Raw genomic sequence first — 19988 nt, 5'->3', positions numbered from 1 at the left:
GCTATGATACGTCGCCTCTGTCCAAAACTTATTTACTTATTTATTACTTTTATTTCCATAACCCAAATCAGACGTTTGACGTATACTGTATCAAATCGATCGATCATTGTATTTCCCATTATTAACGTTCAGTCGTACGGTTTTACTTAGTAAGTTCTTCATTCAATTCGTATCTAAATTCGTATGTTCCGTTTTTCGTACTTTAGTTTTAGTACTTAACTGGCTTTTATTCATTGTCTCAGTAAATGCTTGAGTGTAAGTAATTGTAAGTACGAAATATTAGCTACATTTTTTGTTTTACTACTGCCTAAAACTTTATATTTTGACTACCCAGGGTGCCTTCTCCCACTGCCCAAAAATTTTTCCACCTACACATTTTGGGTCCAGCTGCCCATTACAATAAGGTCTGAAAAAAAAATCATGTGTTGCATGCTATCAAGTGCAATTAATTGAACTTTGTAGAAATGAATAAAATTTAAAATTCAATCGTTATGGAAAATGTATGTAACCATCGTCATTTTTTGCCTGCCAATGCTACCAACTGAAATTTACGATTCAAAAGAAAAGAAATCGTATCAGTAAGCTTGAAAAATAACATTAAAAGCATTTAGGAATGAGCAAATGAGATACAAAATAATTCTTTCGTTTTATTTGCAATATTGCCACGACATTTTATCTTTAATTTTTTCAACATCAATCAATTTGAGTTATTATTAATGATTTTCAATATATTTTAAGGTTTTTCCCATAACTGTTATATTCAGATTGCTAAAGTTCCATTGAGACATTTATTTCTAATTTTATTCGTTCGATCGCCGATGTAAGATGGGCACAGAACCGAATGAAGAAAACCGAAAAGGTGGAAGAAGAAAAAACAAAAACAACTCGACGAAAAATTCTTCATTGAATTTATATGCGCAAAACAACAACTCGAACAGCAGCTGTGAATTCACGAATGAACTTTTCCTTTTCCCTTCCCTCTTCGAGCAGAATGACAAGTACACCTCCGAGTTTAAGGACTATACTGAGAACGAATTTTTCTCAAGGCCATTGTTGGAATTATTAATTAAATGCGGTAACCATACCTATATTATTTTTTTCGTACGCATTATTAATAAAAAATTGAAACTAAAATAATAAAGGCGAAATAAACTGGTGGTTGGATGTTGGGTGTCTTCCGATGTATCCCATCATGACCATAAATGACGGCAATTGTTTGCTCCATGCAACGTTCTTAGGTCTGTTTGGTGTCTGCTGTTGACTTTCCTTGTTGCAAACTTACGCTGTTCATTTTTCTCATCGCTTGCGTTTAAGAATATGTACTGAGGCTGCGTTTTTAAAAATTCAAATTAAACTTTAAAAGTTAATTTAAATGTAATAGGGATTTGTGGTTTCCATGACATAAATTTATCGCAAAGAAGGCGAATCCAGAAATCCATGATGTCCGGTCCCTTGAAAGAGACATTTTTCAGAAAATGGAAGTGGCATCAAATGTTTGTTAATAAGAAGGTTCAACTTAGTTTTTCTAAATTTGTTTACATTCTGTTGTATTTTGCGTTCGTTTCGTTATATATGTTCACTCAAAATAGCTTTTTTTTCTTTTTTTTTCTTTTTTTCTACTTTTGTTTTACAAAACATCAAATATTACTTCTTTTTTGGTCAGCCAGGTCAGCGCACACTTCTCTTTGTATGCCGTTCTAATGGACTAACTACATTCCTAACATTTAAAAACTATTAATTTTTGTATACTATGTTTTAATTTTCCTAGTAAATTCATTTCGTGACACCCCTTTACACTCTTTAGAATAAAACAAGTTTTGAGCTATAAAACTTTTTATACTGGATTAAGATGGAATTGGTTTGATTTTTTTAAATATATATAAAAAGCATCTAATGAATTTGGTTGATTTTAATCAAAGATGTGATTTCGCCAAACCAAATTACAAAATATGAATTTCTGAAATCATATTACAAAACCCAAAAACGATATCAAAATAATAGATTTACGATTAGTTGTTAGTCAATTTATTAATTTAAACAATCACAAACATAAGGAAAATACTTTTTACCTATTTTTATTACATTAAGTCAATAAATAATTTTTATTCTCAGATCTGATAATTTTTTTCTGGTTGGCAAATTAGTGCAGATTTATCAATCAATCAATCAATCAATCAATCAATCAATCAATCAATCAATCAATCAATCAATCAATCAATCAATCAATCAATCAATCAATCAATCAATCAATCAATCAATCAATCAATCAATCAATCAATCAATCAATCAATCAATCAATCAATCAATCAATCAATCAATCAATCAATCAATCAATCAATCAATCAATCAATCAATCAATCATTCATTCAATCAATCAATCAATCATTCATTCATTCATTCATTCATTCATTCAATCAATCAATCAATCAATCAACCAACCAATCAATCAGCATCATCATTATACCAAATGAGTAATGTACTTCAAATAGTGCTGCTACAAATGTTATATGTTATATTTTCATGCACGTTTCTGCAATTTAAATTTCTTGATTAAGTTAAATTGAATTTTCAATGAATTTCCCATCGGAACGAAACATAACAACGCAGGAAAATGTTGTGTTCTCTGCCGATAGCTGGAAGAATGAATGGAAGAAGTTAATAATGCTGGCATCTACGCTGGCCATTGGCACGTGTGACCCTGTCGTTGAAGAATTGAAGTTCTTCCTTTCTTTATGATCATTTTTGAAAAAATTTGAACATTTATTTTATATTATCGTTTTTAGATGTTATAGTTGACGGCACATGATAAATTCATAATCAACCAAACTAAATAATCTGAACAGAGAGGAATGTCGGAGGCAAGACAAATTGTATCGAGCGAAGGAAGACAAATATGATTTGGATCCCGTTATTGCTCAACAGCCTCCCATCATTTACTCGGAGTTGAAAGAGATACACGCCTACATTCTCGCTAATATCATCATGAGGCCAATTATTGTTTATTGTGATAAATTCAAAAGATCGAAATCCGGAGAGCCGATTTCAGTGAACACATTTGGAGGAATTTATCTGCCGATGGAACAAAAGCCGTCCCTCTGCTACCGGTCGCCCGTCTTCCTCATTTATCACGACGCACATTTTTCCGCGTTGATTCCAAAAGAAGTCGATTTAAGTTCTGTTCAGGCTAATATTTTCACCGGTTCGTACAAAAGTTAATTTCAAAAACTGTTTAAATATAATATAGCAACTGTTTAGTTTTCATTAAATGACATTATAACTTTATATTTGATTTTATTGTAGGTATATTGCCTTTAATGTCAAAAAAACACGAGCTTTACCCGATTCACTTCATTCATGATCCTGGGAAAGATTTTGAAAATTCCTTAGAAATTCCAAAGCAAAAATACGAAGATGAAGATTATAGTTTGGAAAAAAAATTAACACTTCTAAAAGATTATTTAGATATTGAATTAGCAACTCTCGTTCCTGTTGAAAGCGAGACTCAACTTGTAAACAAAGCTGCAAATTCTACTGCAAATAACAATAACGTAAATGTATTCGGAAAGTTTTCTGATATAAGCAACATCACCAGTAACTCTTTTCCAGCTTCTTCTAATAACATAAAAAATTTCCCGCTTTTTGAACAATTACACAATGTAAACATGAATGCCAAAAACGTTCACAATAACAACAACAATCAGCAAGGCGAAAAAACTTCGAAGGGTTTAAACAAACTTATCGGTAAAATTCCTAGCCCTTTTAAGTCTTCAGTTAAGAAGCAATCATTGCACGAAGCCTTACACGGCGAAGCAGGCCAGAAGACCACTCCATCACTGACAATCACTCAACAAAAAATTCATCAAGAAGAAGAATTACGTTTGTCCCTTACCAAGCAACAAGTGCAGCAGCAGCACGAAACTCTACCATTCAACCAGCCTTACGGCTTGCCTACGACTCAGACAACTGTCGCTTTCAGTCTGACGATGGTTAATAATCTCAGAAAAAAATCACATTTACTGGTTGCCAGAGTTTTTTATAAAAAACCTTTTTTTACCAAAAAAATGTTAGAAGAATATTTGTGTAGTGCTAAATTGAGATTGTCGCACATCAAAGCGTATAAGAAGACCCACAGTCACCAAGGTGCAACTCCTGCTATCGAGACTAAAGGAGTTTTTTTGAAACCACACAAAAAGTAGGGTGAAGATTTCTGTTTCGTGGTGAAATAAAATTTTTGCTTATCGTTGACGATCTGAAACTCACTTTGTCGTGGTTGTATTTTGATTTCAAACGAAAGATCAACTTGCTTTTTACGCTTTTTATTACCAATATGAGTGTTCCACTAATAATTTGCAAAACACTTAAATATCTGAATTTCAAAACATCAAAAATGTTGCAATTGAGAAAAATGTGTCGTTTTTACGAATTCGTTTGTATAAAAAATTATAAATATAAATTTCTTAAAATAAGTTATTTCACAATTTTCGTTAACAATATTTGTATAAAATTCAAAATTGATAAACAAGAATAACTTCAACAACATTCACTACAAGCTCAAGTTTCATTTGGAATTAGAAGCATCAATAGAGAAATCACAAGCAAACGACACATAGTTTTTTTCGTACTTCACTAGACCGTCAGAATAAAATATTTTATCTACTCCGGGAAGCGGAATGCCTTTGTTGAATTCGTCGTTTATATAGGGCTGCAGAAAAAGTTTCAGAGCCTGTTCGATGAGATAGTGTCTGTCATCAATTTTGATGTTCCCCATGAAGGAAAGGTGGTCTTCCATCACATGCTTCATGTCTTCAATCTTTGCTTTGATGTGGTTTTTTGTTACTTTCAACCTGAACGACATGTGGGTGGAGACGTTGAAGCGAACGAATTCCCCCTCAATATCAAAGGAGTTGCTAGTGAAGAACTGTATGTGTATCTTGGCGTCGCAGAACATTCCAGAGGTGTTGGTGTAGATGACCGGTATGTTGATGGCTGATATCTTCACAATTATGCTTTTTATATCTTTCAGAAAAGAAGTAGGAATTTCAATTTTTTCTAAAACCTGAATAAATTTTTAATTTTGTTAAACTTTTCATTAACGGTAGAACAAAAAAGTTTGTTGCTAACTTTGAAATTTTCACTTCTGTAAACGTGTTTGAGGAGATTTTTTTTGAACATGACCCTGACGGCACTGTTGAAAAGAGCATCCGAATAAGCCATCCCCAGCATGTAACCTGACGGTGCAGTCATGCTCGCTATGTGCTGGTCAATAATTTCAGTCAGTTACTTTAGTTTAGCAGCGATTGAAACATTGCAATTTTTAATGCATTAAGTTCAATTTGTAGTTTCCAGTAAAAAAAACAACTAGCATAAATAAGGATAAGACTTGAGCAAAGTTATGGTGTAGCATTTATTGAAAATTTTGAAAAAAATGTTAAAAATTTCAAATTTCGAAGTTACACAATAAACGCTAAAACAAAAGCCATCCAGTAGAATACTCAAATCCAATCTCATTCTCATGTGGAAGAAAAAAATGGTTCACCTACGTTAAAAACCCATGAAAAATAGATTGAAGAAATTTTTTAATACAGATTACAGTAAATAATTCACTAAACTAATGAATTTAAATAATCATTCACGAATCATGACGTTAGATAGATCAAATCGGAAAAATTACTCAATTTTGAATGAAATTGAAAATGAACTTTTCAATTTTGAATGAAAAAAATAATGAATTTGATAGATCAAACCGGAAAATTATTCAATTTTTAAAATCAAATAAAAATTATTCATCGATTGCACACAAATACTTCCAAGTGCTCACCAACAAAATTATCATTTTTTAATTGTTTTACGCTCACTACTTTGACAAAAAATAAACCACCAGTTTAGTTTCTGGATTGAATGATAAACTTTCAGCATTTTGAGACATTTTGAGATTCATTAACTAATGAATCAGTTAATGAATCACACGAGATGATGTGTGGCCAGTTTTCAGAATATAACAATTTTATTATCAATTTCTAACAAAAATTGCTAATGGAAGAAAAGATAACGCATAAAACAACTAATGTTTCTTGCGTTGCACCAACTCTCCTCGTCGGTGCTAAAATATGTTCGGCACCCTCCATGGCAGATGGTTGTCTCAGCGATGAACTTTTACTATAAGAAAAGTTTTTGGCGCGTACTGAAATGAAGTACTGAACTAACATCGTTTGACGACAGGTCATCTTCGAAAAATCCGTTCAGATCGAACTGCATGTTGGTGCTCTGGTAGGTCGGAGCGTTGACCGGGTGGTACAGGAGGGTGAGCTTCTGCGAGATGTTCGTTCTGTAGTTGAATGTCTCCAATCTCCTGTTGCCTTCTCTCGTCAGAATTTTTTGAACATCGTCGCACAACATCTTTGTTATCAAATTCTTGGAGTTGAAAGTGTAGTCTCTGCGATGGGTTGCATGTTACTCGCTGCATTGTGTTCAAAGCTATGTATTTTGTTAATGAAAATGTTGTCACAATTATATTTCATGTAAAGATAGAATACAAATTTATACTATTTAATAATTTAATAATATTAAAGCTGCTACCAGATGTTTGCTCAGAATGCTGTTTGCAACATCATCAACTTGTTCGCAACAACATCAACTTGTTCGCAACAACATCAACTTGTTCGCAACAACATCAACTTGTTCGTAACAACATCAACTTGTTCGTAACAACATCAACTTGTTCGCAACAACATCAACTTGTTCGTAGCAACATCAACTGGCCTGCTGGCTACATTGATTTTATTGCCGTTGGGATGTTTTTTTTTTATTAAATTTAAAAACAGACCTCATGATGTAGCGGTAGACCCAATTTCCGTTGTTGATGTTGTTTATTTTCAAGCCGGTGATGTTGGCCGAGCACGTTTCCGAGAAGAGCGTGAACTGCGACGACTTGCTGACTTCGACATTCATCTTCAAGGACATTTCAATGTTTTCGATGAGGCCTATGAAGGAGCCAGTGTCCGAACTCTGGAAGAAGTTGAACCTGTAGTTGTACTTCCACCTGCCACTTATCGAGGCAGACTCACTCATCAGGTTCATCGTTACTGAGTTGTCGGCTTGGTTTATTTTTGAACTTATTGTCGGCTTGTGAAACTGAAATGTCTGAAAAATTTAACGCACAAAAGTAAATATTAAAAGACGACGAACAAATATGGATTAGAACTTTGAAAAAATAATAGGCTCTCCGTACTGACCGTTATGTCGAAAATCGAGTAATCTACTCTGCCGGCAAGCAGCGGTATTTCGCCGTCACATTTCTTGAATGGAACGTGTTTCAAGTTGTTCTCGATGACGTTTGCAATGCGGAGTGAGATGAGGTTGAGGCCTGTTTGTGTGAAGACCACCTTGACCGCCGACGGACCTGAGTTCAATGTTGCATGTCACTTCTCTCTCACACAACGTCAAAATTAACTTTTCATTTCATTTTTTCACACACAACTTCAAAATTAACTTTTACTATTTTATTATACGAATTTTGTCATGAATAAAAGAAAAATTTAAAACATTACTTTCTAGTTGGTACGCCGTGCAATGGCTATGAAACAACAAGGCAGCAGCAACAAACACGTTGAAGGAATACATTTTATTGAATTAAAGTTATCAAATTTACAAATTCAAAAACAATTTCGTTTGGACACTGGACACAGTTGCATTCAACTGGACAAGCGAAAATATTCACGCTGAATAAATTCCGTGAGGGAATGGTTTCGAGTACTGAAATATATCAATCTACAACAACATGTGCTTTCTTACTTTTCCTATTACACACTCTTGTACATTGATATTTGTATTATTATCACAGTGACGAAGTTGGTAACATTGAGAATAACAATGGGAATAACTTGTTGTCAGAGTAAATAATAATATGAACAACCGCAATACTATCACAACAATAACAACAACAACAACAACTACTACTACTACTACTACTACTACTACTACCACTAATAATAATAATAATAATAATAATTATAATAATAATGTGATCTCTTTTATTTTTCCAGCAATAAAAATATACAAAACTAAAATAAAATAGTATTAAAATAATACACTAATTAAAATCATAAACTGAAACAATAATTAATTGATTGATAGACATGAATGATCGTCATTTTATGAAAAAGTTTGAAGGTGTTAAAGATGACATAAAAATTAGGTCAAGATTGATTTCTGTCACAGTATATTGCGTAAGTAGAAGCTAGTTCTAAAATTGTCAGACCAACTCGTTTCACTTAACATTAGATTTAAAGGGTTATAAAAGCCTATCGGCGAAATTTTGAAAGTATTAATTAAATATTAAAATGTTTAAAAGCATTTGACAAGTTATTTTTGAGATTGTTTTTGTATTTATCAACTTTATATAATAATAATAAAAATAATAACAAAAACAATAACAACAACAACATCAACAACAACACAACAACAACAACAGCTGTGTGTGTTTGTCGTTGAAACCTCTGAAGCAAACGCAAGAGAGAGAAACTTTTAATCTTTAACAACAACATCAACAACAACAACAACCACAATAATAACAATAATAATAATGTGATCACTGCTTTTTATTCAATAACAGCAAACTATCAATATAATACAATGATATAATATAATAAAATTAAATAAGATAAAATTAAATAATATAATATAGAGTTGAAATTAATAAAAACTGGTAGTCCGTCTATATCGCTGGTCAAGGTCATTCAGTTCGAATGAGTAGGTACTAAGTGGAAGATGTTAGTTTAAAATAGGATTCATACGGTATTTCTGCCGCAATATATTGAATATGATGATGATGATGATAAAACAGAATTTATTAAATTGTTTCTAAAGTTTTCAGTCCAAACTAAGTTGACTAACTGAATTAAAAGTATTATAAATTTCGAAAGTTTTTATTAAAGGTTTAAAGTTATTGTATTCCCTTTTTAAATTTTATAGTAAATTTTGATTATATTTGTTAATTTTGAATTCTTTCAACTTTGTAAAATTTGTCCCATGACACACTGTTAATCCTAGAACATCGTTGATGTCATTGTGAACGAGGACAATATTCGGACGAAACGACTTGAAATGTGCTGAAACTGGGCAGCAGCAATCTTCATAATCCAAGTCGGCAAATATCGAAACTTCTGGATTTGCGCGCTTTTTAATGTTCTCGGAATTTATTGTTAAAATTATGTTGTGTAGAATCGTGTATTTTTTTAAAGCTGTTGTAGAGCCGCAGTTAGATATAGCATGTTCGTTGGTTCCATGGACATTGACTATTAGAGTATCTACCCTATCTGACCAGGTTGGGTCAAATGAGAGAAATATCAAATGTATCTAACAATGTATCAAGTATCAGATATATCTAATGGTGTATCAAATATATCCAACATCATATCAATGCATCAAATACATTAAAAAATATTGTTATCAATTATTCAGCCGATATAAGCCTTCAAAATCAAAAACCCGGAATGATCATTCTGTAGGACGCGCGTCACAAACCACAAATTCATTTTTAATAAAATTCGTCGAGCCGCTGACGAAGAACCATCAAGATGTTTCTGCCAGTGGCGTGTTCTATATTTCTCGTCACACTACAGCAGATTCACGCAATTTGTATCTAAGTTCGAAATATTTTTTTTTGTAGAACAAGTAGTTTAAATTGGAAGGTTCAAAAATGTCCGAACAATTAAAACATCAGTAGAACTTAGAATTGTGGTGCTTATCAGCAAGAATCGTTTAGATGTGTTTGTATAGTAAGATCATAATTTGAAAGTTGAAGTAAAAAACTTTTTCACAAACGTTCACTGAATTTTGAAAATGTCAAATATTTCCTAAAAGCAAACGTCCAACAACGACAGAGAGGTAAACAATTATTTGAATAATTGGAATCGGTGAAGTTACTGAAAGGAGCTGCTCTGCTCTGCCTGCTTATATGCCACGTTGGTGATCTTACGCTGTTGGTGGCCATGTTTTAAGTTATTTTACACGCCATTTTATTGGTTATTTTAATTGATGCATGCATCTAATATATGCACTGTTACGTCATGCCATGCTGTACATTGCATGAATGCGCACCAGCAGTTGTACACTTCACTAACGACAGTACGATGAATGGTCACATGGTTGGACCATTAAATGGTTTGATGTTTAACCGCTAAATTAATGTGGATGCACCATGTAACATGGGACCGATCATTTTGGAGTTGCATCTGGAGTTGCGGCCGAACTGGCTGGCACAACCACTGCGAGTAATTTTTTATTTGTCACTCTGCAAACAAGAAACTAAGGGAGCATTCATTATTCATTATCATTCACAACGTTTGTCATTGTTCATATATTCAGATATTAATACATATATGAATGAAGTATAAATTATACCAAATTGTTGGCATTAATCAAAGTTTGTCTTTTCAATTTTCCTTACTAGAATTTTCTGGAAATTTTTCAATTTATTGATTGAATAACCGGTAGAATACAAACAATACTGTATAAAATATAGTCATCTTCTAGCATATGTGAATGAAGATATATAAACATGGAGGGAGACCAAAATATGGATGACGATGTATAAATAGCGCAGTGTCTAACTGGCTGTTAAGACCGTAATTACGTGTCAGCTGTTTGCTGTGCAACTAGTAATTGTTCACAACATGCAATTAGACTTCTTTTTCTCCTATGAGCATTGTTTGGATATTTTAATGTACTTTTTCACATTCGTTTGTTAAAACAACACCTAAACGCTTAACGAGACTTTGTCTGCCGTAGTATCAAATTAGATAGGCATCAGGCGTTTGAATTTAACGAAAGGGAAAAATTTATTTCTGTGTTCTGTTTCAGGTTGTGAATTTTTTGGACAACTAACTTATTCAACCTTATATTTTAAGTTATATCAAGAAAGTTTGTTTCGACGAGTGAAGAAATGACGTCGAACATCATGAGGGGGACGGAGGAGAAGAAGAAAGCAATGAGGCATAGAAAGAAGAACATGATAACACTGGAGGACATCAGCGTTCAGGTGACCGAATAAAATATTTCACACACATCTCACACATCCAACACATCATTCGATACTTCTATTCCTACAACACAATACATGAAGCGGTATTCATTAGATGAGATCAAGTTTCTTAAGCTGAAAAAAATATGTGCACATTTGTTCATTGTATTATATTGTTATTTATATTAACCCAAACTTATAAGTACATTTCATCAAAAGAGTTGTATAATACACGTCAATTCAATGTTATCACAAGAGTCAATAAAATATAGCATACATGTTTATTTTCAAACCGTTTAATTCATGCTGACAAATTTTATGAGCGTGCCAAATCAAAATTGAATGCAATAGAACGGGCGGAATTTATAAAATTTGCAGGATTAAATATTCTTGAATGTCTGGTTTTGAACGAATTTCGAAGCAAATGACAGGCTCAGTTGAGTTTTCATCTCGCAAAATAACGTTAAATTTCCTACAATTTACGACCTGGCTATCGGAATAACGGTTAAACCGAACAACGGTGAAATTAACAAACGAATTGATGACAATTGATCTTAACACTGACCAACCAACACCACACAGCATATCGGCCTGCTGAACAGAGGCGACGCAACTTCATCGAGCCCTCGGGCGCAGACAGCAGACAACATTCTTCAGAAGCACGCAACTCCCTACCCTGCCACAAATCAGATTGTTGACATGCAGCACAACAACAACAACAACCAAAACAACAACAACAACAAAAACAGCAGCAACAACAAACAAAACTTTGATGACAACAACAACATTGGCGATGACAATAACAACGGTAATGACATGAACAATGACGCCAACAACAACAACAACATTATAGACGAACAGGATGGTGAAAGTTTTGACGATGGCGGAGATGCCATGCTGACGGATAAATTGAAGATGTACAAAAAGCGGAGGTTTGTCGTTGTGACGTCATTTTGTTTTTGCAGACTGTACTTTTTATTTGAAATTGTTTGTCGATGTTTCATGTTTTGGTTTTTCAGTTGCTTATGAGTTTGATATCGTTGTTGTTAATGTTGTAAATTTTTAATGTTTTTACTGCTGTTGTTGTTGTTGCTGCTGCTGCTGTTGCTGTTGCTGCTGTTGTTATCAGTGTTATTCTGATGAAGTTGTAGTGAAGGGCTTCAGTGTTTCATATTAAACACAAAAACTGACATCATATTTATTCAAAATAATTTAATTTTATATTAATTGATGAATATTGAACAATTTTATATGTCAAATTACATTACAATGACCAAACATTACACGGATCAAACATCAGCATCATAACCAAGACAAAAACGTATCAGGTGTTTTCAAAGTTCTTCATTTTGTAACAAATAAATATAGCAAAAAATGATTTTCACAGCATTCAATTACATTTTAATTGCTGTCGTAACTGATGACCATGTTAAAAAGCACACAAGAATCTTGTTGAACTGCTGCTAACAACACATCAGCAGATGAACGAATATTGAGTTAACGTCATCTTCACTGACAGTAATTCTTTCGAAATTAATTAACCATTCGAAGTCCAATGTTTGAAATCTAACAATTGCGGGCATCATTTGTCGTGAGGAAATTAACAACATTTTGAAATAAGTGAACGTAACAGAATGTAAAAAAAAACAAACATTAAATTTGGAAGGAAGTCCAAGAAAATCTTTTTTTTTGAACACCATCCTGAAGACTGCAGCTTTATTACTTTAACTGTACATTATCTATTTAAATTGCTGTTGTGTTATTATAAAGAAAAATATTAAAAAATTATTTGAGCACTTGAAAACAATTTCTCACGCACAGGTACGTGTTGGACGAACTTATGGACACAGAGAATAAATACATCCAGGACCTGACGCTGATTGTCGAGGTGGTTGAAGTTCTCCCCTCTTCTTATTCACACCACACTTTTAAATCTTCGTAAACCAACAATTTTTTAATTGATTCATTTTTGTCCCATGTGATTTATAATTACTCCCTTCAGCGACAAAACTAACAATGTTTATTATAATATAGATAGGAGTCTTCTATCAAGCAGTACTTCCTTTCGATCTAAATTATTTTATTAATATGTCCAGTCGGTCATAATTGTCCCGTCCCATTCTGGTATGCTATTAACTTTTATCTCTGCACACCTAAATTTCTAATTCAAACCCCTTGGGCTTATAGTAATATTAATAATAATAATAATGACGATGTCATTTGTGCAGCGCCCTGTGCATAGCGTCAGAGGCACCCAATATATATATATATATATATAATATATATATATATATATATATATATATATATATATGTTAGTAATAGACCATAATTTTTACAATATTCTATAAATTCTACCGAATGTTTGGCGTTAATATGTTTGTAGTTCGTTTTTTCAATTAATATGTTTGTAGTTCGAAAAAACGAACTACAAACATATTAACGCCAAACATTCGGCAGAATTTATAAAATATTGTAATATATATATATATATATATATATATATATATATATCAATATTTATATAATTAATTGCTAGGACTAAACTCTCTTCAGAAAGCTCTTTTAATTCTAGCAATTGAAAAATTCCCTAAATTACTATCTAGCAATTATATTACAACGGAGGCCGCCTGTCTTAATGACACGAAACATACTTTTCATGCTCATAGATCAACGCCGGCCATAGCTTTTTTGGCCCTTTTAGACGCGCCCCAATGTTACGCCCGACCTTCCTCCCCCCTTAAAGCTGGCATTGTCATAGATCATCATTTTATACTGACGAGATATTAAACAAAAATTATTTTTTGATTCACCACGCATTTTAACTGGTCATTTGCTACTAATAAAATCTTTTTGAAATTAAATTAAAATAAAAAATATATAAATAACCTAATATTTAAACAATATACATATAAAAATAACTTAAGATTTTGTTGTTGAGACTGATTTATATTTGGAATAAAATTTCATTAATCTCACATTTATCGCATCATTTGGATAAATTAAACAAGATAATTTGTACCACAAGCTGAACATGCAATCCAATTTATATTACCATTAAAATACACGCAAACATGTGAAACCACCACACAACTCGTGAACGAAGGGCTACATGACGCTGGTGAAGGATTCTGACATTGTGAAGCCACCATCATTGAAAGATCAGAAGGAAGCCATGGTCTTTGGAAACGTTCACCAAATTCTTGACTGGCACGAAAAGTTGCTACCCCTTAAAATATTTATTTTTCAACGTTATTCAACTTAGGATAGTTGTTGAGTGTGTGTTTGCTTGTTGGATGAAAACGTCACTGGTTAACTGTAATATTCCTATAATAATATTTTGAAATATTTGATTTTTAATTCGGATTTAAATAAATCTTGCCAGCACGTTGAAAGCTGAGATTGAGAGGTGCATCCACGATCCACAGCATTTGGCGTCCGTTTTCATTAAATATGTGAGGCTTTTATAAGTTCCTAAAGTTACATTAAGAATTAACGTTAAAATTACATAAACATTTAATGACGAAATTGCATTAACAATTAATGTTAACAACAATTCTGATTACGGTTCAATTAATAATGTGACAAATTTTTAGGGAAGTAAGATGAGTTAACGAACACATTCAACCCATTGTGCCATAACTTGTTTACGTTTCAATAGAGTAAAGATTTAAAAAGTTCTCTAACGAAGACGATGATCGTAATAAGTTGATATAGTTTTATGTTAGTTGTAATAGCTGCGAATGTTTTGACACGTCACAGGAGAAGCGGTTCCTGATGTACGTGAAGTATTGTGAAAACAAGCCGAAATCAGAAGACATCGTGTTTGAGAATCTTGATTATTTTGAAGTTAGCTCTTTTTTTATGTTTTTTTGTTTTGATTTTTAAAATCTATCTTGATATCAGTTGCAGAAATATTTTCAAGAAGTTAGTCTTCAATAAATGCCTATGTTCATGGGTAGGTGTCGGTAATTTGTACAGCGTCTCTCTATAAAACTTGGTCGGATGTAGAATGAAATATCCGGTCGGAATCGGACACATCGGATATGTGTTTCGTAGCAAGCTACTGCCACTGAACATTTTGCAAAACTTCTAAAAACATCAAACACTCGCTGTGTTACTGCCACGAAATCATTTACTGATGTTTATCGCATTGTCGCGTATAACTAAATAACAGTTTCCACAAAGAATCTTCCATTTTGCAATCACGTTTCAAATGCTGACAGTTAGTTTGCTGCCGCATGTTAACCGTTGAATGTTGCACAATATAACATAACGCCACATGTTTCAGTCGAAGGATTCATTCAGCCAATGGACAGTCCAACCAAAATACTACTCTGTCGTAAGTTGTCCAGGTGAGTCAGTTAACAAAGAAATGCTTCTAGTACCAGCTTACATTCCACAAAACTTGTCATAAGTATTTGCGGTTTGGTACAGTGCATATATTTTCCAGTAACTTTAAATGAGTTCAATAAATCCCGGTTTCTTTTCTACTACGTTGCAAGGTTTCACGTCGTTTGAAATCATTTACGCAAATGAAGAAGTTTTTATTTTATTTTTATCATTGCACACTTCACAAAGTAAAGGTTGAGAGCATCGTATTTATTATTATATATAAGCTTATGAATACTATTTGAAAACATTTGTATCAGTCGGCAGCCCATCAATATTTAATGAAAGCAGAGTCAAATTTAAGTTATACGTCCATAGCTTGCTGTGAAGAAGGGGCTAGTACTTTACCAACACGAACGTACGTAAGCACCAAAGTGTAGTTTAGTTTATCCCGTCACAGTTCCCATCTGTCTGTTATATATGAATTAATTCATCAAGTACATGGATATATGTACGTATGTATCAACATAAATTATTCATACGTATACTTATATACATCTGAGTCGACAATGGCAGGTGGTATTGGAAAAGCAGTCGGAATTGAAGTGGAGTAATTCAAAATTTAAGGTGATTGGAAACTTCTACTCTTGCCACCCAATATTTTGAAAAAAAAATATTTGGGAAAAAAGAGTGGGTTTTTAAGTTGTTTTGTTTAATTTAATTAACATAAACAAAACAAACAACTCGACCGGAGTTATTTACAGTTTTAACAACGCATGCAACTTTTCTCTCCCATCTGCATGAAACCATTGCCGCCTCTCGCCAATAATTTTACCATCCAAAATACTGAATGTCGAGGCCATTAGGTACTGTGTATATATCACATATTACATATTTGGCATTTAAAACAAATTTAACTTTTGCGCAGCAACTGAGGGAGAAACTAGGGGAGAGGTTGCAACTGGCTGACATGCTTATCAAGCCGGTTCAACGTATCATGAAGTATCAACTGCTCTTCAAGGTTGGGCGCTTCATGTACATTTCACGTACATAACAAACATTTTACATATATTTCATGTCCATTTTAAATGATAAATAATGTTTTGCACTTTGTCAATAATAAGCTCAAAAATAAATATCAAGTGTCGATATTTTTGTATGTTACCAATGCCGGCCTTGGGAGGGAGGGGGCGAGATAGGGTGCCTCCCGATGGCACCGGGTAACTGGGGGCCTCAAATGTTAATAAATAATAAATTGAAAAAAGATTTCGTTAAACTTATATCTATTTTTAACATAAATTAGTTTTTCATAGAAATTAATTTATTTTTCCTACTAATAATTTGTTAATAATACTTTAATCAAAAAAATCAAAAAATTATAAATTTCATCATAATTTTTTCAAACGTTTTTGTAACATTCTAAGAGTTTTGCCCGACCTGTCAACAAAGCTAAGGCCGGCGCCGTATATTCCTTATGATTAAATCTGAATGTATCGGCAGAAATTGAGGTTTTACACACTTGATTCGTATTGCTCCAACAATTTTAAATGGTTCGACATGTAACTCCATGAAATATTTCATAAAATTAAAACGCTCTCAAAACTAAAAACAAACTTTTTTTGTCCATTTCTTTGGTTTCAGTCTAATTTAAACTGAAGAATAAAACTATTTCAGCGTGAAAGTTGTAGAAATATATTTTAACAAATCCAATCCAATGGGATTCCGTGGTGAAGCTGAAAAACATTTACTATCAAATTAAATAATGAAAAGAGTTAATTATATTGACTTCAACCACATTTTCAAGAGATTGCATACTGCATTGAAAACTAATTTTCACATAATTTTACATAAAACATGAAAAAATGCAAGTATTTTTGAAATAATTTTTATTATTTTTTCGTTAAATTTTGATCAGTTTTTTGCGTTTGCCGTTGAAAAAGTATTAAAATCTAAATCGGAAAATAATTCTGAATAAAAATCTTCCTCGATCATTTTGTTGAGTGAAAGTATAACTTTATTAAATAATAGCAATTTAATCAATAAGCTTGTAAGTTTGTTGCTTTTTTTAATTTTCAACCATTCACATTTTGGGCCTTTGGTATATAAATTATATGAAACAAAAATTGTTTTACCGCAATGTATTGTTCTTGAGTATTTTTTATTGAATAAAGTTTATAAATATACGAAACGAGCACAGGACATATTGAAGTACACTGAAAGAGCTGGCGATGACATCAGGGATATCCAGAAAGCGTTGGAAGTCATGTGCATCATTCCGAAGGCTGCCAACGACATGATGAATGTGGGCAGATTGCAAGGCTTCAATGTAAGCTGCTAATTTCATTTTGAAAACAATTGATAAAATCTAATTTGGGCCTTTAGTATATAAATTATATGAAACAAAAAATTGTTTTACTGCAGTGTATTGTTGTTCAGTATTTTTCATTCTTGTTGGAGGTCAGAGAACAAATGATAATATATATGAATTAATTAATAATTTTCGACAGGGCAAAGTAACAAGTCAAGGCCGATTGTTGTTGCAAGACACTTTGGAAATAGCAGAACTCCCATCATCGTCGTCGTCATCGACATCATTAACTAACTTAAAATTTCAAAAAAGAAAAGTTTTTCTTTTTGAGCAGATAATAATATTCAGCGAACAGCCTGTTGTCAAAAATGCAAGCAACAGCAGTTGCAACAAAAACGGCCCGTCACTCTCCGGTCCCTCATACATATACAAACACGACATCAAAGTAATTAAATACATTTTTGTATGAGCAAACATTTGCAAGTAGATGTTTTCAAGATTGATGCAGTGATGCTCTTTTTTAATTTTTTACTGAAAATAAAAATTATTGGAAAAATTATTCATTTTAATTATTAAAACACGACGTTAAAATTAAAATGACTTTTGTAAACTACAAACAGGAAATTTTGCTTTTGGAATAATTTAAAAAATTCGTTACATAAAGGTAAACAAGATGTTGATGGAGAGTCAACTGGTTGGCCATCCATGCTCATTCAAACTGATCGACAACAGTCCGAGCAGCAACGTGCAGTTCATATGCAAGGCAGTCGATGAAAAAATTAAAAAAAATTGGACCACGCAAATTAAACTTTTATTGGACATGCAGATCGATCTGTTGAAAGGTAAAAATATTGGACGTTTTGCCAACAATTTTTGAAATAAACATTGGTATAAATCACTTGCTATGTTTTATTCTACATTTTACTTGCCAACTTTGGGCAATTCCGCCTATCACATGCTCTCTGTGTGTATGAGCTTTGGGAGAGTGTATAATAAATAATTTTAACTTTGTTTTTTTACCTATAAATGCACTTTTTTATTTTTAAATAAAAGTTTAGCATTATTATTTAACGTCTGCACCGTTTCAAGTACAACGGTATTGATTAATCAATCAATCAATCTATCTATCAATCAATCAATCAATCAATCAATCAATCAATCAATCAATCAATCAATCAATCAATCATTCAATTAGCTTATAAAGCGCTATTTCCGCGATGTTCAACAGCGCTCCTCAATAAGTTTTGAAAACAGATGGGTCTTGAGATCCGCTCTGAACTTCGTAAGTGATGGAGAAGTAGTCAGAGAAGTTGGTAGAGAGTTCCAGAGAAAAGGACCAGAAAAAGCAAAAGCAGATTTGGCAAAAGAGTGTTTAACACGAGTTAAGATAAAGCGAGAAGAAGAAGACGATCGTAAACCGGAGCGTTTAGGTTCAATTAATATATCTGATAAATACTTAGGAAATAATTTAGATTGAGACTTATACATAAACGTGCAAATTTTAAAAATTATTCTATATTTTATAGGTAGCCAGTGCAAGAGAACAAGATATGGAGATATATGAGAAAAGAAAGGGGCACGAGCAACTAGACGAGCAGCAGAGTTAAAAGCTTTACTTAAAGGATAGAGTATAGAGCCAGGGAGACCATAGTAGAGCGAGTTACAATAATCAATCCTAGATAAGACTAAGGAAGTAACAAGAAGGAGAAGAGTAGGATCATCAAGAAAAGGCAAAAGTTTTTTTATTCTACGTAGATGAATGTAAGAGGTTCTAGCCACACTATTAATCTGAGAAGAGAGAGACATAGTAGAATCAAAGATAAAACCTAGACTACCTAAACAAAATGTAAATAAAATTTTGACTGCCTGTAAACGGTGTAAAACTGCAATTGAATCGCATGTCATCATCGATGTAAAAATGCTCACACTTCCAACATGTGCTATCCACAAATAATTTGTTTTATTCAGCCCTGCAATCGCCAATAGCTTATCAGAATGAAATTGCCAAAAGCAAGTAAGATTTTGAAATTGTTTGAATAATGTAATATTGCCAAAAAATTCATTTACATGAAATAATTGGTTGATGTCTTTAGAATAATTTTTAATAACTCAATATGGATTATTATCAATAAATAAATAAATGGACAGCTCGTCAACTGACCTCAAAGCCATGGCCGAGGAAATACAAGCCTCGGCGAAAAAATGCACCTCAAAAACTGAGAAGTCAAAATCAAGTCGCAGTTTCAAAAATTTTTTTTCACGGGGTGGACACAACCAGCTGCAGGTTCCTAAATTGAAAATTTTCAATCAACTTGACGGATCGCCTGG

At 32.8% G+C, this 19988-nt stretch overlaps 3 protein-coding genes across 3 annotated transcripts; 2 read left to right on the top strand and 1 right to left on the bottom strand.

The window, feature by feature from the left end:
• Positions 1-825: 825 nt before the first annotated feature.
• HELRODRAFT_158686 (hypothetical protein) lies at positions 826-4196 on the top strand (the record flags this gene model as incomplete). The annotated part of the gene is made up of 6 exons (XM_009010689.1): positions 826-1075; positions 1143-1238; positions 1382-1509; positions 2608-2717; positions 2844-3199; positions 3301-4196. 6 exons carry the CDS (start codon positions 826-828, stop codon positions 4194-4196), a joined length of 1836 nt encoding a protein of 611 aa, XP_009008937.1.
• Positions 4197-4311: 115 nt separating this feature from the next.
• Positions 4312-7688, bottom strand: HELRODRAFT_184815 (hypothetical protein). The gene is made up of 6 exons (XM_009010688.1): positions 7548-7688; positions 7233-7399; positions 6824-7140; positions 6205-6433; positions 5122-5256; positions 4312-5056 (listed from the first exon to the last, which is right to left on the bottom strand). The coding sequence occupies exons 1-6, from the start codon at positions 7618-7620 to the stop codon at positions 4559-4561; spliced, it is 1419 nt and encodes a 472-aa protein (XP_009008936.1). The 5' UTR covers positions 7621-7688; the 3' UTR covers positions 4312-4558.
• A 5154-nt stretch (positions 7689-12842) lies between these two features.
• Positions 12843-18129, top strand: HELRODRAFT_62454 (hypothetical protein; the record flags this gene model as incomplete). Its single annotated transcript, XM_009010687.1, has 7 exons — positions 12843-12908; positions 14127-14239; positions 14406-14475; positions 14783-14886; positions 16211-16373; positions 17550-17612; positions 17860-18129. Coding segments are annotated over 7 exons (849 nt in total), but the record flags the coding sequence as incomplete, so codon positions are not given.
• Positions 18130-19988: the final 1859 nt, after the last annotated feature.

Source organism: Helobdella robusta, assembly GCF_000326865.2.
Source record: "Helobdella robusta unplaced genomic scaffold HELROscaffold_1, whole genome shotgun sequence".
Classification (NCBI taxonomy): Eukaryota; Metazoa; Annelida; class Clitellata; order Rhynchobdellida; family Glossiphoniidae; genus Helobdella; species Helobdella robusta.
The sequence above is the reverse complement of the archived record's forward strand: the minus strand, read 5'-3'. Positions and strand labels throughout refer to the sequence as shown.